The 27,777-nt window shown below is 37.7% G+C and overlaps 1 protein-coding gene across 2 annotated transcripts; it reads left to right on the top strand.

Annotated features, from left to right (window-relative positions):
* The first annotated feature begins 19,359 nt into the window (after positions 1-19,359).
* On the top strand, positions 19,360-27,505 carry LOC123037145. 2 transcript variants are annotated; one of them, XR_006417384.1, is made up of 2 exons: positions 19,360-19,794; positions 20,707-20,793. XR_006417384.1 is itself a non-coding variant. In XM_044456642.1 (2 exons), the coding sequence occupies exons 1-2, from the start codon at positions 19,757-19,759 to the stop codon at positions 27,270-27,272; spliced, it is 1,692 nt and encodes a 563-aa protein (XP_044312577.1). In that variant the 5' UTR covers positions 19,360-19,756; the 3' UTR covers positions 27,273-27,505. The 2 variants fall into 2 exon arrangements, 1 of the variants encoding a protein (XP_044312577.1); XM_044456642.1 differs by lacking the exon at positions 20,707-20,793 and adding an exon at positions 25,619-27,505.
* The last annotated feature ends 272 nt before the right edge of the window (positions 27,506-27,777 follow it).

Below are 27,777 nucleotides of genomic sequence, written 5' to 3'. Positions count from 1 at the left end.
AATTCGAGGGAATTTTATTGATTGATTTTATTGATTTATTGATGATGATAGCTATGATAGCCACATTCTATGAGTAAGTAAAAATTTTATTATATGTAACAGTGCTCAATAACAATTCTAAAAGTTAAGATTGAAGAACACACCAACGTTATCTCATTTCTAAACGTTCAGGTATATAGCAGCTATACGATATAGCCAGTCCCATCTTTCTAACTTAAGAAACACTAAAGCTATGGCATATCCGATCAATCAGTTATATGCCAGCTATCGGATATAGTCGCATCGGTTGGCCGAAAATAAAACCCATAGAAAATCCCAATTTCCTAACTTTACTAACACCAAAGTTAGGGAATTTGCGATCATTCAGTTATATGGCAGCTATAGGATATAGTCGGCCGATCCTTATGAAATTTGGTAGGTCGGATTAATTGGCCAAAAAAAAAACCCATCGAAAATCCCAACTTCCTAACTTAACAAACACCAAAGTAATGGCATTTCCGATCAATCAGTTATATGGCAGCTATAGGAAATAGTTGGCCGATCCAGGCCGTTCCGACTTATATACTGCGTGCAAAGGAAAGAAGGGTGTGTACAAAGTTTCAATTCCATATCTTTAAAACTGAGAGACTAGTTTGCGTAGAAACAGACAGACGGACAGACGGACAGACAGACGGACAGACGGACAGACGGACATGCTTATATCAACTCAGGAGGTGATCCTGATCAAGAATATATATACTTTATAGGGTCGGAGATGTCTCCTTCACTCCGTTGCACACTTTTGACCAAAATTATAATACCCTCTGCAAGGGTATAAAAATTTGAATGCAGATTTTTAGAGAATCGAATCAGAAGTCTTTAGAGGTATGCCACTTTGGAATCGGCTTAAGTTTGGTTAAGTTATGGACTCTCTAAGTCCTATTTTGGGTCAAAGTTAAACAAGTCAAATTAGAAATAACTGACATGAAAATGGGTGAAAAATTTGATCAAAGTTAAATTGAACAAGAAAGGAAAGCTAACTTCGGGCGGAGCCGAAGTTGATATACCCTTATATCAACTCAGGAGGTGATCCTGATCAAGAATATATATACTATATAGGGTCGGAGATGTCTCCTTCACTCCGTTGCACACTTTTGACCAAAATTATAATACCCTCTGCAAGGGTATAAAAATTTGAATGCAGATTTTTAGAGAATCGAATCAGAAGTCTTTAGAGGTATGCCACTTTGGAATCGGCTTAAGTTTGGTTAAGTTATGGACTCTCTAAGTCCTATTTTGGGTCAAAGTTAAACAAGTCAAATTAGAAATAACTGACATGAAAATGGGTGAAAAATTTGAACAAAGTTAAATTGAACAAGAAAGGAAAGCTAACTTCGGGCGGAGCCGAAGTTGAAATACCCTTGCAGAATATTCTGCAAATTATATTCTCCAAAATCATTCATAATGCATTCTTAATACTCATAAAAAATCCCAATTTCCTAACTTTAAAAACACTAAAGTTATGGCATTTCCAATCGTTCAGTTATATGGCAGTTATAGAATATAGTCGGCCGATCCTTATGAAATTTGATATGTCGGATTGATTAGGCAAAAATAAAACCCATAGAAAATCCCAACTTCCTAACTTAACAAACACCAAAGTTATGGCATTTCCGATCAATCAGTTATATGGCAGCTATAAGATATAGTCGGCCGATCCTTATGAAATTTGGTACGTCTGATTGATTGGCCAAATATAAAACCCATAGAAAATCCCAACTTCCTAACTTTACAAACACCAAAGTTATGGCATTTCCGATCAATTAGTTATATGGCAGCTATAAGATATAGTCGGCCGATCCTTATGAACTTTGGTACGTCGGATTGATTGGCCAAATATAAAACCCATAGAAAATCCCAACTTCCTAACTTTACAAACACCAAAGTTATGGCATTTCCGATCAATCAGTTATATGGCAGCTATAAGATATAGTCGGCCGATCCTTATGAAATTTGGTACGTCGGATTGATTGGCCAAATATAAAACCCATAGAAAATCCCAACTTCCTAACTTTACAAACACCAAAGTTATGGCATTTCCGATCAATCAGTTATATGGCAGCTATAAGATATAGTCGGCCGATCCTTATGAAATTTGGTACGTCGGATTGATTGGCCAAATATAAAACCCATAGAAAGTCCCAACTTCCTAACCTAACAAACAGCAGAGTTATGGCATTTCCGATCAATCAGTTATATGGCAGCTATAGGATATAGTCGGCCGATCCCGGCCGTTCCGACTTATATACTGCGTGCAAAGGAAAGAAGGGTGTGTGCAAAGTTTCAATTCGATATCTTTAAAACTGAGAGACTAGTTCGCGTAGAAACAGACAGACGGACAGACAGACGGACAGACGGACAGACGGACATGGCTATATCAACTCAGGAGGTGATCCTGATCAAGAATATATATACTTTATAGGGTCGGAGATGTCTCCTTCACTGCGTTGCACACTTTTGACCAAAATTATAATACCCTCTGCAAGGGTATAACAAGAAAGGAAAGCTAACTTCGGGCGGAGCCGAAGTTGATATACCCTTGCAGAATATTATGTACATTATATTCTCCAAAATTATTCACAAGATGCATTCTTAATACACATAAAAAATCCCAACTTCCTAACTTTAAAAACACCAAAGTTATGGCACTTCCAATCGTTCAGTTATATGGCAGCTATAGGATATAGTCGGCCGATCTTTATGAAATTTAATAGGTCGGATTGATTGGCCAAAAATAAAACTCACAGAAAATCCCAACTTCCTAACTTAACAAACACCAAAGTTATGGCATTTCCGATCAATCAGATATATGGCGGCTATAAGATATAGTCGGCCGATCCTTATGATATTTGGTAGGTCGGATTGATTGGCCAAATATAAAACCCATAGAAAATCCCAGCTGCCTAACTTTACAAACACCAAAGTTATGGCATTTCCGATCAATCAGTTATATGGCAGCTATAGGATATAGTCGGCCGATCCTTATGAAATTTGGTAGGTCGGATTGATTGGCCAAGTATAACACCCATATAAAATCCCAACTTCCTAACTTTACAAACACCAAAGTTATGGCATTTCCGATCAATCAGTTATATGGCAGCTATAGGATATAGTCGGCCGATCCCGGCCGTTCCGACTTATATACTGCGTGCAAAGGAAAGAAGGGTGTGTGCAAGTTTCAATTCGATAGCTTTAAAACTGAGAGACTAGTTTGCGTAGAAACAGACAGACGGACAGACGGACAGACAGACGGACAGACGGACATGGCTATATCAACTCAGGAGGTGATCCTGATCAAGAATATATATACTTTATAGGGTCGGAGATGTCTCCTTCACTGCGTTGCACACTTTTGACCAAAATTATAATACCCTCTGCAAGGGTATAAAAATTTGAATGCAGATTTTTAGAGAATCGAATCAGAAGTCTTTAGAGGTATGCCACTTTGGAAACGTCTTAAGTTTGGTAAAGTTATGGACTCTCTAAGTCCAATTTTTAGTCACTCTGTTACAAGTCCTCGGAAATCTAGAAATAACTGACATGAAAATGGGTCAAAATATTAATCGACGTTAAATTGAAAAATTTGAATGCAGATTTTTAGAGAATCGAATCAGAAGTCTTTAGAGGTATGCCACTTTGCAATCGGCTTTAGCTTCGTAAAGTTATGGACTCTCGAAGTTCAATTTTGGGTCAAAGTTAAACAAGTCAAGTTAGAAATAACTGACATTAAAAACACCAAAGTTATGACATTTCCAATCGTTCAGTTATATGGCAGCTATAGGATATAGTCGGCCGATCCTTATGAAATTCGGCATGTCGGATTGATTAGCCAAATATAAAACCCATAGAAAATCCCAACATTCTAACTTTACAAACACCAAAGTTATGGCATTTCCGATCAATCAGTTATATGGCAGCTATAGGATATAGTCGGCCGATCCTTATGAAATTCGGCATGTCGGATTGATTAGCCAAATATAAAACCCTTAGAAAATCCCAACATTCTAACTTTACAAACACCAAAGATATGGCATTTCCGATCAATCAGTTATATGGCAGCTATAGGATATAGTCGGCCGATCCCGGCCGTTCCGACATATATACTGCGTGCAAAGGAAAGAAGGGTATGTGCAAAGTTTCAATTCGATAGCTTTAAAACTGAGAGACTAGTTTGCGTAGAAACAGACAGACGGACAGACAGACGGACAGACGGACATGGCTATATCTACTCAGGAGGTGATCCTGATCAAGAATATATATACTTTATAGGGTCGGAGATGTCTCCTTCACTGCGTTGCACACTTTTGACCAAAATTATAATACCCTCTGCAAGGGTATAAAAATTTGAATGCAGATTTTTAGAGAATCGAATCAGAAGTCTTTAGAGGTATGCCACTTTGGAATCGGCTTAAGTTTGATAAAGTTATGGACTCTCTAAGTCCAATTTTGAGTCACTCTGTTACAAGTCCTCGGAAAACTAAAAATAACTGACATGATAATGGGTCAAAAATTTGATCAACGTTAAATTGAAAAATTTGAATGCAGATTTTTAGAGAATCGAATCAGAAGTCTTTAGAGGTATGCCACTTTGGAATCGCCTTAAGTTTGGTAAATTTATGGACTCTCGAAGTTCAATTTTGGGTCAAAGTTAAACAAGTCAAATTAGAAATAACTGACATGAAAATGGGTCAAAAATTTGATCAACGTTAAATTGAACAAGAAAGGAAAGCTAACTTCGGGCGGAGCCGAAGTTGATATACCCTTGCAGAATACTCTGTAAATTATATTCTCCAAAATTATTCATATGATGCATTCTTAATACTCATAAAAAATCCCAACTTCCTAACTTTACAAACACCTAAGTTATGACATTTCCAATCGTTCAGTTATATGGCAGCTATAGGATATAGTCGGCCGATCCTTATGAAATTCGGCATTTCGGCATTGATTAGCCAAATATAAAACCCATAGAAAATCCCAACATTCTAACTTTACAAACACCAAAGTTATGACATTTCCAATCGTTCAGTTATATGGCAGCTATAGGATATAGTCGGCCGATCCTTATGAAATTCGGCATTTCGGCATTGATTAGCCAAATATAAAACCCATAGAAAATCCCAACTTCCTAACTTTACAAACACCAAAGATATGGCATTTCCGATCAATCAGTTATATGGCAGCTATAGGATATAGTCGGCCGATCCCGGCCGTTCCGACATATATACTGCGTGCAAAGGAAAGAAGGGTATGTGCAAAGTTTCAATTCGATAGCTTTAAAACTGAGAGACTAGTTTGCGTAGAAACAGACAGACGGACAGACAGACGGACAGACGGACATGGCTATATCAACTCAGGAGGTGATCCTGATCAAGAATATATATACTTTATAGGGTCGGAGATGTCTCCTTCACTGCGTTGCACACTTTTGACCAAAATTATAATACCCTCTGCAAGGGTATAAAAATTTGAATGCAGATTTTTAGAGAATCGAATCAGAAGTCTTTAGAGGTATGCCACTTTGGAATCGGCTTAAGTTTGATAAAGTTATGGACTCTCTAAGTCCAATTTTCCAATGGCATTTCCGATCAATTAGTTATATGGCAGCTATAAGATATAGTCGGCCGATCCTTATGAACTTTGGTACGTCGGATTGATTGGCCAAATATAAAACCCATAGAAAATCCCAACTTCCTAACTTTACAAACACCAAAGTTATGGCATTTCCGATCAATCAGTTATATGGCAGCTATAAGATATAGTCGGCCGATCCTTATGAAATTTGGTACGTCGGATTGATTGGCCAAATATAAAACCCATAGAAAATCCCAACTTCCTAACTTTACAAACACCAAAGTTATGGCATTTCCGATCAATCAGTTATATGGCAGCTATAAGATATAGTCGGCCGATCCTTATGAAATTTGGTACGTCGGATTGATTGGCCAAATATAAAACCCATAGAAAGTCCCAACTTCCTAACCTAACAAACAGCAGAGTTATGGCATTTCCGATCAATCAGTTATATGGCAGCTATAGGATATAGTCGGCCGATCCCGGCCGTTCCGACTTATATACTGCGTGCAAAGGAAAGAAGGGTGTGTGCAAAGTTTCAATTCGATATCTTTAAAACTGAGAGACTAGTTCGCGTAGAAACAGACAGACGGACAGACAGACGGACAGACGGACAGACGGACAGACGGACATGGCTATATCAACTCAGGAGGTGATCCTGATCAAGAATATATATACTTTATAGGGTCGGAGATGTCTCCTTCACTGCGTTGCACACTTTTGACCAAAATTATAATACCCTCTGCAAGGGTATAACAAGAAAGGAAAGCTAACTTCGGGCGGAGCCGAAGTTGATATACCCTTGCAGAATATTATGTACATTATATTCTCCAAAATTATTCACAAGATGCATTCTTAATACACATAAAAAATCCCAACTTCCTAACTTTAAAAACACCAAAGTTATGGCACTTCCAATCGTTCAGTTATATGGCAGCTATAGGATATAGTCGGCCGATCCTTATGAAATTTAATAGGTCGGATTGATTGGCCAAAAATAAAACTCACAGAAAATCCCAACTTCCTAACTTAACAAACACCAAAGTTATGGCATTTCCGATCAATCAGATATATGGCGGCTATAAGATATAGTCGGCCGATCCTTATGATATTTGGTAGGTCGGATTGATTGGCCAAATATAAAACCCATAGAAAATCCCAGCTGCCTAACTTTACAAACACCAAAGTTATGGCATTTCCGATCAATCAGTTATATGGCAGCTATAGGATATAGTCGGCCGATCCTTATGAAATTTGGTAGGTCGGATTGATTGGCCAAGTATAACACCCATATAAAATCCCAACTTCCTAACTTTACAAACACCAAAGTTATGGCATTTCCGATCAATCAGTTATATGGCAGCTATAGGATATAGTCGGCCGATCCCGGCCGTTCCGACTTATATACTGCGTGCAAAGGAAAGAAGGGTGTGTGCAAGTTTCAATTCGATAGCTTTAAAACTGAGAGACTAGTTTGCGTAGAAACAGACAGACGGACAGACGGACAGACAGACGGACAGACGGACATGGCTATATCAACTCAGGAGGTGATCCTGATCAAGAATATATATACTTTATAGGGTCGGAGATGTCTCCTTCACTGCGTTGCACACTTTTGACCAAAATTATAATACCCTCTGCAAGGGTATAAAAATTTGAATGCAGATTTTTAGAGAATCGAATCAGAAGTCTTTAGAGGTATGCCACTTTGGAAACGTCTTAAGTTTGGTAAAGTTATGGACTCTCTAAGTCCAATTTTTAGTCACTCTGTTACAAGTCCTCGGAAATCTAGAAATAACTGACATGAAAATGGGTCAAAATATTAATCGACGTTAAATTGAAAAATTTGAATGCAGATTTTTAGAGAATCGAATCAGAAGTCTTTAGAGGTATGCCACTTTGCAATCGGCTTTAGCTTCGTAAAGTTATGGACTCTCGAAGTTCAATTTTGGGTCAAAGTTAAACAAGTCAAGTTAGAAATAACTGACATTAAAAACACCAAAGTTATGACATTTCCAATCGTTCAGTTATATGGCAGCTATAGGATATAGTCGGCCGATCCTTATGAAATTCGGCATGTCGGATTGATTAGCCAAATATAAAACCCATAGAAAATCCCAACATTCTAACTTTACAAACACCAAAGTTATGGCATTTCCGATCAATCAGTTATATGGCAGCTATAGGATATAGTCGGCCGATCCTTATGAAATTCGGCATGTCGGATTGATTAGCCAAATATAAAACCCTTAGAAAATCCCAACATTCTAACTTTACAAACACCAAAGATATGGCATTTCCGATCAATCAGTTATATGGCAGCTATAGGATATAGTCGGCCGATCCCGGCCGTTCCGACATATATACTGCGTGCAAAGGAAAGAAGGGTATGTGCAAAGTTTCAATTCGATAGCTTTAAAACTGAGAGACTAGTTTGCGTAGAAACAGACAGACGGACAGACAGACGGACAGACGGACATGGCTATATCTACTCAGGAGGTGATCCTGATCAAGAATATATATACTTTATAGGGTCGGAGATGTCTCCTTCACTGCGTTGCACACTTTTGACCAAAATTATAATACCCTCTGCAAGGGTATAAAAATTTGAATGCAGATTTTTAGAGAATCGAATCAGAAGTCTTTAGAGGTATGCCACTTTGGAATCGGCTTAAGTTTGATAAAGTTATGGACTCTCTAAGTCCAATTTTGAGTCACTCTGTTACAAGTCCTCGGAAAACTAAAAATAACTGACATGATAATGGGTCAAAAATTTGATCAACGTTAAATTGAAAAATTTGAATGCAGATTTTTAGAGAATCGAATCAGAAGTCTTTAGAGGTATGCCACTTTGGAATCGCCTTAAGTTTGGTAAATTTATGGACTCTCGAAGTTCAATTTTGGGTCAAAGTTAAACAAGTCAAATTAGAAATAACTGACATGAAAATGGGTCAAAAATTTGATCAACGTTAAATTGAACAAGAAAGGAAAGCTAACTTCGGGCGGAGCCGAAGTTGATATACCCTTGCAGAATACTCTGTAAATTATATTCTCCAAAATTATTCATATGATGCATTCTTAATACTCATAAAAAATCCCAACTTCCTAACTTTAAAAACACCTAAGTTATGACATTTCCAATCGTTCAGTTATATGGCAGCTATAGGATATAGTCGGCCGATCCTTATGAAATTCGGCATTTCGGCATTGATTAGCCAAATATAAAACCCATAGAAAATCCCAACATTCTAACTTTACAAACACCAAAGTTATGACATTTCCAATCGTTCAGTTATATGGCAGCTATAGGATATAGTCGGCCGATCCTTATGAAACTCGGCATGTCGGATTGATTAGCCAAATACAAAACCCATAGAAAATCCCAACTTCCTAACTTTACAAACACCAAAGATATGGCATTTCCGATCAATCAGTTATATGGCAGCTATAGGATATAGTCGGCCGATCCCGGCCGTTCCGACATATATACTGCGTGCAAAGGAAAGAAGGGTATGTGCAAAGTTTCAATTCGATAGCTTTAAAACTGAGAGACTAGTTTGCGTAGAAACAGACAGACGGACAGACAGACGGACAGACGGACATGGCTATATCAACTCAGGAGGTGATCCTGATCAAGAATATATATACTTTATAGGGTCGGAGATGTCTCCTTCACTGCGTTGCACACTTTTGACCAAAATTATAATACCCTCTGCAAGGGTATAAAAATTTGAATGCAGATTTTTAGAGAATCGAATCAGAAGTCTTTAGAGGTATGCCACTTTGGAATCGGCTTAAGTTTGATAAAGTTATGGACTCTCTAAGTCCAATTTTGAGTCACTCTGTTACAAGTCCTCGGAAAACTAAAAATAACTGACATGATAATGGGTCAAAAATTTGATCAACGTTAAATTGAACAAGAAAGGAAAGCTAACTTCGGGCGGAGCCGAAGTTGATATACCCTTGCAGAATATTCTGTAAATTATATTCTCCAAAATTATTCATATGATGCATTCTTAATAGTCATAAAAAATCCCAACTTCCTAATTTTAAAAACACTATAGTTATGAAATTTCCTATCGTTCAGTTATATGGCAGCTGTAGGATATAGTCGGCCGATCCTTATGAAATTTGGTAGGTCGGATTGATTGGCCAAAAATAAAACCAATAGAGAATCCCAACTCCCTAGTTTAACAAACACCAAAGTTATGGCATTTCCGATCAATCAGTTATATGGCAGCTATAGGATATAGTCGACCGATCCTTATGAAATTTGGTATGTCGGATTGTTTGGCCATATATAAAACCCATAGTAAATCCCAACTTCCTAACTTTACAAACACCAAAGTAATGGCATTTCCGATCAATCAGTTATATGGCAGCTATAGGATATAGTCGGCCGATCCCGGCCGTTCCGACTTATATACTGCGTGCAAAGGGTGTGTGCAAAGTTTCAATTCGATATCTTTAAAACTGAGAGACTAGTTCGCGTAGAAACAGACAGACGGACAGACAGACGGACAGACGGACAGACGGACGGACGGACAGACGGACAGACGGACAGACGGACAGACGGACAGACGGACATGCTTATATCAACTCAGGAGGTGATCCTGATCAAAAATATATATACTTTATAGGGTCGGAGATGTCTCCTTCACTGCGTTGCACACTTTTGACCAAAATTATAATACCCTCTGCAAGGGTATAACAAGAAAGGAAAGCTAACTTCGGGCGGAGCCGAAGTTGATATACCCTTGCAGAATTCTCTATAATAATATTCTCCAAAATTATTCCTATGATGCATTCTTAATACTCATAAAAAATTCAAACTTCCTAACTTTAAAAACACCAAAGTTATGGCATTTCGAATCGTTCAGTTATATGGCAGCTATAGGATATAGTCGGCCGATCCTTATGAAATTTGGTAGGTCGGATTGATTGGCCAAATATAAAACCTGTAGAAAATCTTAACTTTCTAACTTTACAAACACCAAAGTTATGGCATTTCCAATCGTTCAGTTATATGGCAGCTATAGGATATAGTCGGCCGATCCCGGCCGTTCCGACTTATATACTGCGTGCAAAGGAAAGAAGGGTGTGTGCAAAGTTTCAATTCGATATCTTTAAAACTGAGAGACTAGTTCGCGTAGAAACAGACAGACGGACAGACAGACGGACAGACGGACAGACGGACAGACGGACATGGCTATATCAACTCAGGAGGTGATCCTGATCAAGAATATATATACTTTATAGGGTCGGAGATGCCTCCTTCACTGCGTTGCACACTTTTGACCAAAATTATAATACCCTCTGCAAGGCCGGGATCGGCCGACTATATCCTATAGCTGCCATATAACTGATTGATCGGAAATGCCATAACTTTGGTGTTTGTAAAGTTAGGAAGTTGGGATTTTCTATGGATTTTATTTTTGGCCAATCAATCCGACCTATCAAATTTCATAAGGATCGGCCGACTATATCCTATAGCTGCCATATAACTGAACGATTGGAAATGCCATAACTTTGTTGTTGTTAAAGTTAGGAAGTTCGGATTTTTATGAGTATTAAGAATGCATCATATGAATAATTTTGGAGAATATAATTTACAGAGTATTCTGCAAGGGTATATCAACTTCGGCTCCGCCCGAAGTTAGCTTTCCTTTCTTGTTATAAATTATATTGTCCAAAATTATTCATATGATGTATTCTTAATACTCATAAAATGTCCCAACTTCCTAACTTTAAAAACACCAAAGTTATGTCATTTCCAATCGTTCAGTTATATGGCAGCTATAAGATATAGTCGGCCGATCCTTATGAAATTTGGTAGGTCGGATTGATTAGCCAAAAATAAAACCCATAGAAAATCCCAACTTCCTAACTTAACAAACATCAAAGATATGGCATTTCCGATCAATCAGTTATATGACATCTATAGCATATAGTCGGCCGATCCTTATGAAATTTGGTAGGTCGGATTGATTGGCCAAAAAAAAAACCCATAGAAATTCCCAACTTCCTAACTTAACAAACACCAAAGTTATGGCATTTCCGATCAATCAGTTATATGGCAGCTATAGGATATAGTTGGCCGATCCAGGCCGTTCCGACTTATATACTGCGTGCAAAGGAAAGAAGGGTGTGTACAAAGTTTCAATTCCATATCTTTAAAACTGAGAGACTAGTTTGCGTAGAAACAGACAGACGGACAGACAGACGGACAGACAGACGGACAGACAGACGGACAGACGGACAGACGGACATGGCTATATCAACTCAGGAGGTGATCCTGATCAAGAATATATATACTTTATAGGGTCGGAGATGTCTCCTTCACTGCGTTGCACACTTTTGACCAAAATTATAATACCCTCTGCAAGGGTATAATAACTGACATGAAAATGGGTCAAAAATTTGATCAACGTTAAATTGAAAAATTTGAATGCAGATTTTTAGAGAATCGAATTAGAAGTCTTTAGAGGTATGCCACTTTGGAAACGGCTTAAGTTTGGTAAAGTTATGGACTCTCTAAGTCCAATTTTTAGTCACTCTGTTACAAGTCCTCGGAAATCTAGAAATAACTGACATGAAAATGGGTCAAAAAGTTAATCGACGTTAAATTGAAAAATTTGAATGCAGATTTTTAGAGAATCGAATCAGAAGTCTTTAGAGGTATGCCACTTTGCAATCGGCTTTAGCTTCGTAAAGTTATGGACTCTCGAAGTTCAATTTTGGGTCAAAGTTAAACAAATCAAGTTAGAAATAACTGACATTAAAAACACCAAAGTTATGACATTTCCAATCGTTCAGTTATATGGCAGCTATAGGATATAGTCGGCCGATCCCGGCCGTTCCGACTTATATACTGCGTGCAAAGGAAAGAAGGGTGTGTGCAAAGTTTCAATTCGATATCTTTAAAACTGAGAGACTAGTTCGCGTAGAAACAGACAGACGGACAGACAGACGGACAGACGGACAGACGGACATGGCTATATCAACTCAGGAGGTGATCCTGATCAAGAATATATATACTTTATAGGGTCGGAGATGCCTCCTTCACTGCGTTGCACACTTTTGACCAAAATTATAATACCCTCTGCAAGGGTATAACAAGAAAGGAAAGCTAACTTCGGGCGGAGCCGAAGTTGATATACCCTTGCAGAATATTTATACCCTTGCAGAGGGTATTATAATTTTGGTCAAAAGTGTGCAACGCAGTGAAGGATCTCCGACCTATAAAGTAGATATATTCTGATCCTCCGGATCATAGCCCTGTCCTGTCTCCTGTCCGTCTGTCTGTTTCTATGCAAACTAGTCTCTCAGTTTAAAAGCTATCGGATTGAAACTTTGCACACACCCTTTCTTTGCACAGTATCGGAACGGCAGATCGGATACCATAGCTGCCATATAACTGATTGATCGAAATGCCATAACTTTCGTGTTTGTAAAGTTAGGAAGTTGGGATTTTCTATGGGTTTTATATTTAGCCAATCAATCCGACCTACCAAATTTCATAAGGATCAGCCGACTATATCCTATAGCTGCCATATAACTGATTGATCGGAAATGCCATAACTTTGGTGTTTGTAAAGTTAGAAAGTTGGGATTTTCTATGGGTTTTATATATTGGCCAATCAATCCGACCTACCCAATTTCATAAGGATCGGCCGACTATATCCTATAGCTGCCATATAACTGAACGATTGGAAATGCCATAACTTTGTTGTTGTTAAAGTTAGGAAGTTCGGATTTTTTATGAGTATTAAGAATGCATCATATGAATAATTTTGGAGAATATAATTTATAGAGTATTCTGCAAGGGTATATCAACTTCGGCTCCGCCCGAAGTTAGCTTTCCTTTCTTGTTTATAAATTATATTGTCCAAAATTATTCATATGATGTATTCTTAATACTCATAAAATGTCCCAACTTCCTAACTTTAAAAACACCAAAGTTATGTCATTTCCAATCGTTCAGTTATATGGCAGCTATAAGATATAGTCGGCCGATCCTTATGAAATTTGGTAGGTCGGATTGATTAGCCAAAAATAAAACCCATAGAAAATCCCAACTTCCTAACTTTACAAACACCAAAGATATGGCATTTCCGATCAATCAGTTATATCCGATCCTTATGAAATTTGGTAGGTCGGATTGATGGGCCAAAAAAAAACCCATAGAAAATCCCAACTTCCTAACTTAACAAACACCAAAGTTATGGCATTTCCAATCAATCAGTTATATGGCAGCTATAGGATATAGTTGGCCGATCCCGGCCGTTCCGACTTATATACTGCGTGCAAAGGAAAGAAGGGTGTGTACAAAGTTTCAATTCCATATCTTTAAAACTGAGAGACTAGTTTGCGTAGAAACAGACAGACGGACAGACAGACGGACAGACAGACGGACAGACGGACATGGCTATATCAACTCAGGAGGTGATCCTGATCAAGAATATATATACTTTATAGGGTCGGAGATGTCTCCTTCACTGCGTTGCACACTTTTGACCAAAATTATAATACCCTCTGCAAGGGTATAATAACTGACATGAAAATGGGTCAAAAATTTGATCAACGTTAAATTGAAAAATTTGAATGCAGATTTTTAGAGAATCGAATCAGAAGTCTTTAGAGGTATGCCACTTTGGAAACGGCTTAAGTTTGGTAAAGTTATGGACTCTCTAAGTCCAATTTTTAGTCACTCTGTTACAAGTCCTCGGAAATCTAGAAATAACTGACATGAAAATGGGTCAAAAAGTTAATCGACGTTAAATTGAACAAGAGAGAACGCTATAGTCGGGAGCCACGACTATCAGATACCCGTTACTCACGTAAAGGGAGTGTGAGGGAGATGGAGATAGAAACTTTGATCACCCATAACTTTTTAACGAATGGTCCGATTTGAAAAATTTCTTCTACATTTCGATAGGTATTGATAAACACAATAAAACTGCATTTTTACTTTTCCGAAATATTTAAATTTTTAAAATCGTATATAAGCGATTGTGGGCGTTAAAGGGGGCGTGGCACCATTTTGAAACAAACTTGCGCTGCGTAGGAACTTCTAAAATCTACATGCAAAATGCCAATCTTCTAGCTTTTATAGTTTCCGAGATCTCAGCGTTCATACGGACAGACAGACAGACAGACAGACAGACGGACAGACAGACGGACAGACGGACATGGCTAGATCGACTCGGCTAGTGATCCTGATCAAGAATATATATACTTTATAGGGTCGGAAACGCTTCCTTCTAGCTGTTACATACTTTTGCACGAATACAATATACCCTTTTACTCTACGAGTAACGGGTATAAAAATTTGAATGCAGATTTTTAGAGAATCGAATCAGAAGTCTTTAGAGGTATGCCACTTTGCAATCGGCTTTAGCTTCGTAAAGTTATGGACTCTCGAAGTTCAATTTTGGGTCAAAGTTAAACAAGTCAAGTTAGAAGTAACTGACATTAAAAACACCAAAGTTATGACATTTCCAATCGTTCAGTTATATGGCAGCTATAGGATATAGTCGGCCGATCCTTATGAAATTCGGCATGTCGGATTGATTAGCCAAATATAAAACCCAGAGAAAATCCCAACATTCTAACTTTACAAACTTCAAAGTTATGGCATTTCCGATCAATCAGTTATATGGCAGCTATAGGATATAGTCGGCCGATCCTTATGAAATTCGGCATGTCGGATTGATTAGCCAAATATAAAACCCTTAGAAAACCCCAACATTCTAACTTTACAAACACCAAAGATATGGCATTTCCGATCAATCAGTTATATGGCAGCTATAGGATATAGTCGGCCGATCCCGGCCGTTCCGACATATATACTGCGTGCAAAGGAAAGAAGGGTATGTGCAAAGTTTCAATTCGATAGCTTTAAAACTGAGAGACTAGTTTGCGTAGAAACAGACAGACGGACATGGCTATATCAACTCAGGAGGTGATCCTGATCAAGAATATATATACTTTATAGGGTCGGAGATGTCTCCTTCACTGCGTTGCACACTTTTGACCAAAATTATAATACCCTCTGCAAGGGTATAACAAGAAAGGAAAGCTAACTTCGGGCGGAGCCGAAGTTGATATACCCTTGCAGAATATTTTATAAATTATATTGTCCAAAATTATTCATATGATGTATTCTTAATACTCATAAAATGTCCCAACTTCCTAACTTTAAAAACACCAAAGTTATGTCATTTCCAATCGTTCAGTTATATGGCAGCTATAAGATATAGTCGGCCGATCCTTATGAAATTTGGTAGGTCGGATTGATTAGCCAAAAATAAAACCCATAGAAAATCCCAACTTCCTAACTTAACAAACATCAAAGATATGGCATTTCCGATCAATCAGTTATATGACATCTATAGGATATAGTCGGCCGATCCTTATGAAATTTGGTAGGTCGGATTGATTGGCCAAAAAAAAAACCCATAGAAAATCCCAACTTCCTAACTTAACAAACACCAAAGTTATGGCATTTCCGATCAATCAGTTATATGGCAGCTATAGGATATAGTTGGCCGATCCTTATGAAATTCGGCATGTCGGATTGATTAGCCAAATATAAAACCCTTAGAAAACCCCAACATTCTAACTTTACAAACACCAAAGATATGGCATTTCCGATCAATCAGTTCTATGGCAGCTATAGGATATAGTCGGCCGATCCCGGCCGTTCCGACATATATACTGCGTGCAAAGGAAAGAAGGGTATGTGCAAAGTTTCAATTCGATAGCTTTAAAACTGAGAGACTCGTTTGCGTAGAAACAGACAGACGGACAGACGGACATGGCTATATCAACTCAGGAGGTGATCCTGATCAAGAATATATATACTTTATAGGGTCGGAGATGTCTCCTTCACTGCGTTGCACACTTTTGACCAAAATTATAATACCCTCTGCAAGGGTATAACAAGAAAGGAAAGCTAACTTCGGGCGGAGCCGAAGTTGATATACCCTTGCAGAATATTTTATAAATTATATTGTCCAAAATTATTCATATGATGTATTCTTAATACTCATAAAATGTCCCAACTTCCTAACTTTAAAAACACCAAAGTTATGTCATTTCCAATCGTTCAGTTATATGGCAGCTATAAGATATAGTCGGCCGATCCTTATGAAATTTGGTAGGTCGGATTGATTAGCCAAAAATAAAACCCATAGAAAATCCCAACTTCCTAACTTAACAAACATCAAAGATATGGCATTTCCGATCAATCAGTTATATGACATCTATAGGATATAGTTATGTAATTTGGTAGGTCGGATTGATTGGCCAAAAAAAAAACCCATAGAAAATCCCAACTTCCTAACTTAAGAAACACCAAAGTTATGGCATTTCCGATCAATCAGTTATATGGCAGCTATAGGATATAGTTGGCCGATCCAGGCCGTTCCGACTTATATACTGCGTGCAAAGGAAAGAAGGGTGTGTACAAAGTTTCAATTCCATATCTTTAAAACTGAGAGACTAGTTTGCGTAGAAACAGACAGACGGACAGACAGACGGACAGACAGACAAACAGACGGACATGGCTATATCAACTCAGGAGGTGATCCTGATCAAGAATATATATACTTTATAGGGTCGGAGATGTCTCCTTCACTGCGTTGCACACTTTTGACCAAAATTATAATACCCTCTGCAAGGGTATAATAACTGACATGAAAATGGGTCAAAAATTTGATCAACGTTAAATTGAACAAGAAAGGAAAGCTAACTTCGGGCGGAGCCGAAGTTGATATACCCTTGCAGAATACTCTGTAAATTATATTCTCCAAAATTATTCATATGATGCATTCTTAATACTCATAAAAAATCCCAACTTCCTAACTTTAAAAACACCAAAGTTATGGCATTTCCAATCGTTCAGTTATATGGCAGCTATAGGATATAGTCGGCCGATCCTTATGAAATTTGGTAGGTCGGATTGGCTGGCCAAATATAACACCCATAGAAAATCCCAACTTCCTAACTTTACAAACACCAAAGTTATGGCATTTCCGATCAATCAGTTATATGGCAGCTATAGGATATAGTCGGCCGATCCTTATGAAATTTGGTATGTCGGATTGATTGGCCAAATATAAAACCCATAGAAAATCCCAACTTCCTAACTTGACAAACACCAAAGTTATGGCATTTCCGATCAATCAGTTATATGGCAGCTATAGGATATAGCCGGCCGATCCCGGCCGTTCCGACTTATATACTGCGTGCAAAGGAAAGAAGGGTGTGTGCAAAGTTTGAATTCGATATCTTTAAAACTGAGAGACTAGTTCGCGTAGAAACAGACAGACGGACAGACGGACAGACAGACGGACAGACGGACAGACGGACAGACGGACAGACGGACATGGCTATATCAACTCAGGAGGTGATCCTGATCAAGAATATATATACTTTATATGGTCGGAGATGTCTCCTTCACTGCGTTGCACACTTTTGACCAAAATTATAATACCCTCTGCAAGGGTATAAAAATTTGAATGCAGATTTTTAGAGAATCGAATCAGAAGTCTTTAGAGGTATGCCACTTTGGAAACGGCTTAAGTTTGGTAAAGTTATGGACTCTCTAAGTCCAATTTTTAGTCACTCTGTTACAAGTCCTCGGAAATCTAGAAATAACTGACATGAAAATGGGTCAAAAAGTTAATCGACGTTAAATTGAACAAGAGAGAACGCTATAGTCGGGAGCCACGACTATCAGAAACCCGTTACTCACGTAAAGGGAGTGTGAGGGAGATGGAGATAGAAACTTTGATCACCCATAACTTTTTAACGAATGGTCCGATTTGAAAAATTTCTTCTACATTTCGATAGGTATTGATAAACACAATAAAACTGCATTTTTACTTTTCCGAAATATTTAAATTTTTAAAATCGTATATAAGCGATTGTGGGCGTTAAAGGGGGCGTGGCACCATTTTGAAACAAACTTGCGCTGCGTAGGAACTTCTAAAATCTACATGCAAAATGCCAATCTTCTAGCTTTTATAGTTTCCGAGATCTCAGCGTTCATACGGACAGACAGACAGACGGACAGACAGACGGACAGACGGACATGGCTAGATCGACTCGGCTAGTGATCCTGATCAAGAATATATATACTTTATAGGGTCGGAAACGCTTCCTTCTAGCTGTTACATACTTTTGCACGAATACAATATACCCTTTTACTCTACGAGTAACGGGTATAAAAATTTGAATGCAGATTTTTAGAGAATCGAATCAGAAGTCTTTAGAGGTATGCCACTTTGCAATCGGCTTTAGCTTCGTAAAGTTATGGACTCTCGAAGTTCAATTTTGGGTCAAAGTTAAACAAGTCAAGTTAGAAGTAACTGACATTAAAAACACCAAAGTTATGACATTTCCAATCGTTCAGTTATATGGCAGCTATAGGATATAGTCGGCCGATCCTTATGAAATTCGGCATGTCGGATTGATTAGCCAAATATAAAACCCAGAGAAAATCCCAACATTCTAACTTTACAAACACCAAAGTTATGGCATTTCCGATCAATCAGTTATATGGCAGCTATAGGATATAGTCGGCCGATCCTTATGAAATTCGGCATGTCGGATTGATTAGCCAAATATAAAACCCTTAGAAAATCCCAACATTCTAACTTTACAAACACCAAAGATATGGCATTTCCGATCAATCAGTTATATGGCAGCTATAGTGCTACGCCACCGCCTAAACCTCCCCGTGCTACCCTCTTTCAACTGGACAGCGACCGGCAGCTAGCCGTTCGTTGTCCCACATAAGAAATGCAACATCAGCACAAGGCAGGATGTTGCTAAACGACACCCACTCAGCAGAGCTCTAGAAAATACTTTGTTAGCATTTACTTACACACACATACATAATTGTAAAACACATAAAATTCTTTGGCGGAGGTTTGATTTGAATCTCAAGCCACAATAAAATTATTCCGTTTGGAACAACCAAAGCGAACACATCAACTGTTTATTTAAATCTTATCTGAATATTGGATGACTAACAGCAGCACTAACAATTACATACTATAACTGGCGCAGCCGGACCTATCAGCCGGAAGGAGAAAAAGGACACACCATACCCGGAGAACTGAGAAGGACCGAAATGATGAAAACGATTATTTTTATAATTTATATGCAACAGTAAGTTAAAATAGTGATGTGATGGAAGTGAGGTGTGTGGTGTAAATAAAAACAAGAAAGGGTGCACATACATAATAACGATAAAATTGAAAGGCATAAAATGAAACAACAACAAAGAAAATTAGCAAGAATAAATTTAATTAAATAATGTGTTGACTGTAAATCTCGTTGCAACGCAACCTGGCGACCTGCAACGTCATCGAACCATATAGTTCGACGGAGTGAGTTGCGGGTATGAAGTTCGAAGGTTCGATGTTGGACGCGAACATCAAATATGCAGCTTGGAGAAAGAAACCCAGGTCGCTGGTTGGATACTCTGCCTGTCAATAAATGAAAAAAAAAAAACAAATAATAATAATAAAAAGAAAATATCTATTGCAAGTGACTGTCCGCTCGTGGCTAGAATAAATGCATCGCGCAGGAATTCCAGTTAGCTTCAGCACGGTGCAAAAAGAAAGTGTGGAAACAAAAAATTTTATTAGTTGTTGCCATTAGTACCACTGCATCGCGCAAGGGTAACCGATGGACAACATCACAGAAAAAGTAAACAGACAGGGAAATCCCAAAGACCACTGCATCGCGCAAGGGTATTTGGTGAATCTCAAGGTTAAATAAAAAAGGGAATAAATCATAACACAAACAAGAAGAAATTGTTGCCATATCGGAAACCACTGCATCGCGCAAGGGTGACGGTTAAGCAATAATAATAGAAAAAAATATATAAAAATAATATATGTACATATATGTTAGAAAAAATATAAAGGAACCCGATACCACTGCATCGCGCAAGGGTATAGAAGGGTATGTAAAGAAAAGTAACAAAAAAAACATACACAACACTTCCAACACAATACATTCTCAAAAAAAAATTATAAAACAAATTGAACAAATGATAATAACAAAATTTTACAGATAAAAGACACCGACACACACCTCACTTCTAAGGAAAAGGAATTATTAAAGACACATCAGGAAAAAGCTAAGGAAATACATATATACAATATATACATACAATATATACATAAGTATAAATATACAATATACACATAAAATATATAATAAGCGTAGGCAAAAAAAAAAATAATAATAATTTAAAGAGTAAACAAAAGAGAATTGTAAATGTCAAAAATCAGCAAAGTTAAAGAGTCACTTAGGCCTCTGACTAGAAGTAAAGTTATCAAAAAGGCTACCAGTTTGCCAACGATAGTGGAACAATTAAATTTTGAGCCCTCAACTTCTAGAGCAGTACAGAACAGGGAAGCTGATACAATGACGCATCAGGAAAATTTAGGAATGCAACAGGCAACGTTTGAGATGTTAGGCACGGTAAAAATTTCCGATGTGATCCGGTCAATGCATGTTTATATGGGAGAAAAAGAAAGGTTAAACGAGTTTATGTTAAACGCAGAAGAGATCCTTTTAATGATTAGAGGAATGGATCAAACACCTATGGGACTAATGATCCTTAGGCAAATAAGGAATAAAATCCAAGGAAAAGCCGATGACATTTTAGTAAAATCAAATTGTGGATTAAATTGGGATGAAATTAAAAGAATTTTGATAGCCCATTTTGCAGATAAGAGGTCAGAACCCGATTTACTGAGGGAATTAAACCAGTTGGAAAATAAAAGACTAACAGTAGAATTATTTTACTCGGAGGTATCTGATGTGCATAAGGCATTGTGTAATGTTATAGACAGGACAGATACAAACCCCATCGCAATTCAGGCAAAGAAGAAATTATATGAGGAAACGTGTCTGGAGGCGTTTGTAACAGGTCTAAAAGGCAATTTAGGTAGTGCCGTCAGGGGAAGAGTTCCGAAGACGCTTTTGGAAGCATACGAGATAGCGATTAAAGAGAGAGACATTTATTACCGGTCTAAAGAGGTACCCAGGAACAATAATTTCAGTACTGCAGGGGGATATAACAGGCAGAACTTTGGTTATAATAGAAACAGAGGGTACAATAATAACTTTAACAGAGATAATGGAGGATATAGGCAACAAGGAGGAAATAATAGGAACCTCAGGTGGAATAGGGAAGAAAACAGGAATAGAGGATATGACGATCAGTCGACCTCTAATTCTTCAGGGTATAATAGAAGGGCAATTATGCCAAAACAAGAAATTGCAGAATATTCATCAACTGGACCTAGAAGTGCCAAACGATGGCAGTCAGGGCAATTAAATACAGTAGAAAGAGAAGAGGAGCAAGAGTTGAATAACATTGATGACGAAGGAAATTTTCGTCAAAATGCCTCCAAAAACAAACAGCGTATATAAGGAAGGATACCCATCAGGCGACATTACCATACGTGGTAGTTAAAGGAAAGAACGAAAAAGAACTAAAATTATTAATAGACTCGGGAGCTACGAATTCATATTTAAATCCCGCAATAAATAGTAAAGATCAACAGCAAAAATTGGAAGAAAACTTTGTTATTAAAACACCAATAGGCAGCCATAAAATAAACAGTTATGTAAAAGATATTGAGCTGCAGGAAATCGCAAAAGGGGAATCGTTTGATTTCTTTTTATTTCATTTTCATTCCTGGTTTGATGGATTATTGGGAATGGACATATTAATTAGGTTAGGTGCAAGTTTAGATTTAGAAAATCTCGTATTAAGAACTAAGACAGGGACAGTTAAAGTCCATTTGAAGCCCAATAGGGCCACTGACATACATTTCCTGGAGGAGGCGACTAAAACAATTGTCACCTTACCAGTTTCAATAAACAATGGTTCATTTTTGATGCAAACAACACTAGTGGAAGAAGGGTTAGAAATAACTGGCGGAATTTATTATGCAAGGAAGGGACAGGACGACCTGGAAGTTGTTAATTTCACAGGAAAAGAAAAGAAATTATACCTGGAAAAGCCTTTGGCTGTCACTGCATATGATTCCAAAGATTATGTAGAAATCGAAATGCTAAGACCATTTAAACAGGAGTATGTAAGCAGGGAAATGAACACAATGGAATTAGCCGGGGGTGATGCAAGGCATGCAAAATTGGATATGTCGCATCTAAATACAGAAGAGGCGGCAAGCCTTAAAAAACTGTATTCGGAATTTCCAAGTATTTTTCACACAAAGGGAAATCAATTGACATTTACCAATGCGGTAACTCACTCAATTCCAACAACGGATGATATTCCTATCTATAAAAAGCCATACAGATATGGATTTAAACAAAGGGAAGAAATGAAGAATCAGATACAGGAGTTGTTAAAACAGGAAGTTATTAGGCACAGTCACTCACCTTGGAGTGCACCAGTTTGGCTAGTACCAAAGAAGATGGACCTATCAGGAAAACAAAAGTGGAGATTGGTGGTCGATTTTAGGAAGTTGAATGAGAAGACAGTGAAGGATAGGTATCCGATGCCAGTAATTGGCGAAGTACTTGATAAACTGGGAAAGGCCATGTATTTCTCGGTATTAGATTTGGCTAGCGGGTACCATCAGATTGAGATGGAAAAACAGGACATTCCAAAAACAGCATTTACAACAGATAACGGGCACTTTGAATATGTAAGGATGCCATTTGGACTGACAAATGCTCCGGCGACGTTTCAAAGAGTGATGAATAACCTGATGGGAGAGTTGGTAGGCAAGATTTGTCTGGTCTACATGGATGATATAATTGTGTATTCCCCGTCCTTACAAAGTCACATGCAAGACTTGAGGACAGTTTTTAAAAGAATAAGTGGAGCAAATTTTAAACTTCAAACAGATAAGTCAGAATTTTTAAAGAAGGAGATAGAGTATTTAGGGCATGTAGTGACACAAGAAGGAGTCAGACCAAACCCAAAGAAGATTGAGGCCATAAAGCTTTTTCCCTTGCCCAAAACACCAAAGGAAATAAAGTCATTTCTTGGACTCATTGGGTATTACAGGAAATTCATTAAAGATTTTGCAAAAATAACCAAACCATTAACTAAGAGACTAAAAGGGAAACAACAAATAATCATAGATGAGGAATATACAAAAACCTTTGAATATTGCAAGACGTTATTATGCAATGATCCATTGTTGAGATATCCAGATTTTTCTAAACCTTTTATTTTGACCACAGATGCTAGCAATTTTGCTATTGGTGCGGTGTTATCTCAAGGAGCAATGGGAAGCGATCGCCCAATCGCATTTGCGAGCAGAACGTTAAATGAGGCTGAAGTAAATTATTCCACAGTAGAGAAGGAAATGCTTGCCATAGTTTGGGGTATAAATCACTTCAGACCGTACTTGTTCGGTCACAAATTCACAATAGTCACAGATCACCGCCCACTAACTTGGCTAATGGGATTTAAAGAACCCAATTCTAAGTTGGTGAGGTGGAAGCTGCAACTATTGGAATACGACTACGAGGTGACCTACAAAAAGGGCTCACAAAACGTCGTGGCAGACGCATTGAGCAGAATCGAACTACAAGTTCACAACAGTGAACTGGAGTCAACTCAGGCCACTTGTGCGGGTCATACAGGTGAACTGGAATTAAGTAGCATTCATGTGGCAGAAAAGCCACTGAATGACTTTAATATCCAGTTAATATTTGAGGTTGGGCCGACACCAGGCAGAACAGTGGTGACACCTTTTAGGAACAAGATAAGAAGGACGATAACAGAAAAGGAGTTCACAAAAGAGGAAATTGCAAAAATTCTTAGGGAAGTGCTTAAACCATACAGGATGTGTGCGATATACACGTCAGATGAAGTCTTTAAAAAGGTAGAAGAAGCGTTTCAGAATTATTTTTGCAAGAGCAAACTGTATAAAGCAGTACGATGTCTTACCTTCATGCGGGAAATAACAGATATTAGTGAACAAAGAAAAGAAATAGAAAGGTATCATACCTCAGGTAATCATAGGGGAATAGATGAAACGTTTTGGAAGATGAGACGTGACATTTATTTTCCATTTATGAAAAACCGAGTAACACAGGTCATTAATGCGTGTGAAACTTGCCAGACATTGAAATATGATCGGCAACCGCAAAAGGTGGTATTTCAAAATACGGAAACCCCGTGCAAGCCACTTGACATCGTTCATACGGATTTATACACAATCAACAAAAACTACGTAATAACAATAATAGACAAGTTTTCAAGGTTTGCCGTGGGGTACACCATACCGGCAAGAGATAGTTTAAATATTGTTAAATCAATGAAGAAGTTCATAAGTCAGTACGGTGTTCCTAAAAAGATCATATGTGACCAAGGCGCAGAGTATGCCTCGGCATTATTCAGGGATTTCTGTAGGCAGTACGGAATTGAATTGCATGTGACGTCGTTTCAACAATCGTCCAGCAATTCACCGGTTGAAAGGCTTCATTCAACACTGACAGAAATTTATAGAATAATTATGAAAACAAGGAAGGACTTAAAACTAGAAAATGAGCATGAGGAAGTTTTAGATGAATTTTTGCTAACTTATAATAACTCAATACACTCCAGTACGAAGTTGAAGCCGTTCGAATTGTTCTCGGGGAGAACACACGTTTTTGAACGGGAAATCAATTTTGATACGAAGCATGAGTACTTAAGGAAGTTAAATGCTTATCAGGAGGAAATGTATAAGGAGGTTGGAAAAAATAAAACAGGAAAGGACGCGAAAACTCAATGAGGGAAGAGAAGAACCCATGGAGTTGGCAAAAGGGGATGTAGTTCATAGGAAGGAGAATAGAAGAAATAAGCTAACACCTAGGTTTACGGAGCACACAGTAGATGAGGATAATGGGGTTACATTCGTTACAAAAAGGAAACAAAAGATACATAAATCCAAAATTAAAAAAAGAATTAAACAAAATAAAAACTAATCAATCACGGTTACAGGTGCATATTGGTCCATGGACAGACAATGGACGTGCAAACACTAAAACGAGAAGAAGCGATCGTAAAAATGGAACTGGGAAAAGCAAGAGTAATGGTCGGAGCGAAGACGTTCGACCATATAATAAACTTTAAAGACTACGAAGGTAATATTGCACAGATTGAAAACGCGTTGTTAGACATAGAGAATGTTAGATTCTCAGGTGAGGCAGTCCAGGTGGTTAAGGAAAAATTGTACCAGGTGAAGGAGAAGCTAGAAATACTTAGACCAAGAAGTAGGGTCAAAAGAGGAATTTTTAATGGGTTAGGAAGCATGATAAAAATAGTTTCGGGAAATATGGACGCGTATGATGAGGAGAAAATAGGAAATAGATTAAAAGAATTAAGAAACGAAACAAGGTTTCTTACACAAGAAGCGGACGAGCAAAGAACCTTTTATCAGGAAACCTTGAGTAGGTTTACGAAAATTACTAAGCACATAAATAAGGAGCAGGAAGATATAAATTTGTTTATAAAAAATTATAAGAATAACGTATTTAAGGAACTAACACAAGAGCACAATGAAATACATATGCTCCAGCATTTGAATAGGATAAGTTACAGTATTGATTTGTTAGCAGTGCACTTGAACAATATTGCGGAGAGCATATTATTAGCAAAACTTCGCATTGTGCCTAAATTCATTTTAGCAGAGACAGAATTAGATAGAATTATACGGTTTGTCGAGAGTCAAGGGCTCAAAATTGTTTCAAATGAACAAGTATATGAACTAATAAATATACAGGCACAAATAAATGAAACAGACATAATATTTAGGGTAAGAGCTCCAATTTTTGAGCCAAATGTCTATCAATTATATCATGTTATACCAATTCCAATTAATGGGACACATTTATTAGTAATACCAAATTATGTAGCAATTAATAAGTATAAAATAAGCTTTTTTAACAACCAATGTTCAAAAGTTCATGAAACTTTTATTTGCGAGAGTGAAGAGTTGGGTGTTGAGATAAAAGGAAAGGAGTGCTTGAGGAAGATTTTAACGAACAAACCACCAATATGCGATTCAGTAAATCTAGAGGGGAGAGAAATGGTTTTGGCACCTGAGGATGGACACATATTCATTTTCAACGCCTTGAACTTACCTGTAAACAACACGTGTGGAGAAGATATTACAGTATCGGGGGCATTAGCAATCAAATATGCAAACTGTTCGATCGAAATAAATGGCATAAAGTATGATGGCCAAGTTATGGAACATAAAGAGGACCATATAGTACTTACCACTGCAATAAGTAAACAGATACTTATAAATAACACCAAACAGGAGTTAAACCTAGAAGTGTTACATCTCGAAGATATGAGAAACCTCAAAAAAGTAGTGTACATAGGAAAAGTACAGGAAACACATTTTTCTGTAATATACGGTATGTTGGTGCTTCTAACGATAACAGTACTGGTAATATGGAGAATTAGAAAAACAAAAACAATCTTCACCCCCAATGCTTCTCTGCACAATGTCGCTCTGGATATACCACAGATGTGGCCATCGCTCCATTCTAGGGGGGAGGAGTTACCATACCGGTACCATCGACTACGCCACCGCCTAAACCTCCCCGTGCTACCCTCTTTCAACTGGACAGTGACCGGCAGCTAGCCGTTCGTTGTCCCACATAAGAAATGCAACATCAGCACAAGGCAGGATGTTGCTAAACGACACCCACTCAGCAGAGCTCTAGAAAATACTTTGTTAGCATTTACTTACACACACATACATAATTGTAAAACACATAAAATTCTTTGGCGGAGGTTTGATTTGAATCTCAAGCCACAATAAAATTATTCCGTTTGGAACAACCAAAGCGAACACATCAACTGTTTATTTAAATCTTATCTGAATATTTTTTTTGAATCCCAACAAAAAAAATAAAATAAAACTATTATAAGTAAAAAAAGGAAAAGAATAAGTTTTTTTTTTTTTTTTTAAAATTAAAATTGTAATTTTGGTGAATAAGAAAAAGAAAAAAGGGGAGGAAAGAGGGGAAGGGGGGGAGGAGAGTAGATTTTTTTTTTTGTGGGGGGGTTCTTAATTAAAAAAATAAATTTTTTATGGGGGGGGGGTTTTCTTTTTTTTTTTTTTACATTTAATTAAAAAAAAAAAA

This window comes from Drosophila rhopaloa, unplaced genomic scaffold (genome assembly GCF_018152115.1).
Source record: "Drosophila rhopaloa isolate 14029-0021.01 unplaced genomic scaffold, ASM1815211v1 contig_145, whole genome shotgun sequence".
NCBI classification, from domain to species: Eukaryota; Metazoa; Arthropoda; class Insecta; order Diptera; family Drosophilidae; genus Drosophila; species Drosophila rhopaloa.
Note: the sequence above shows the minus strand (reverse complement) of the source record. Positions and strands in the feature narration are given on the sequence as shown.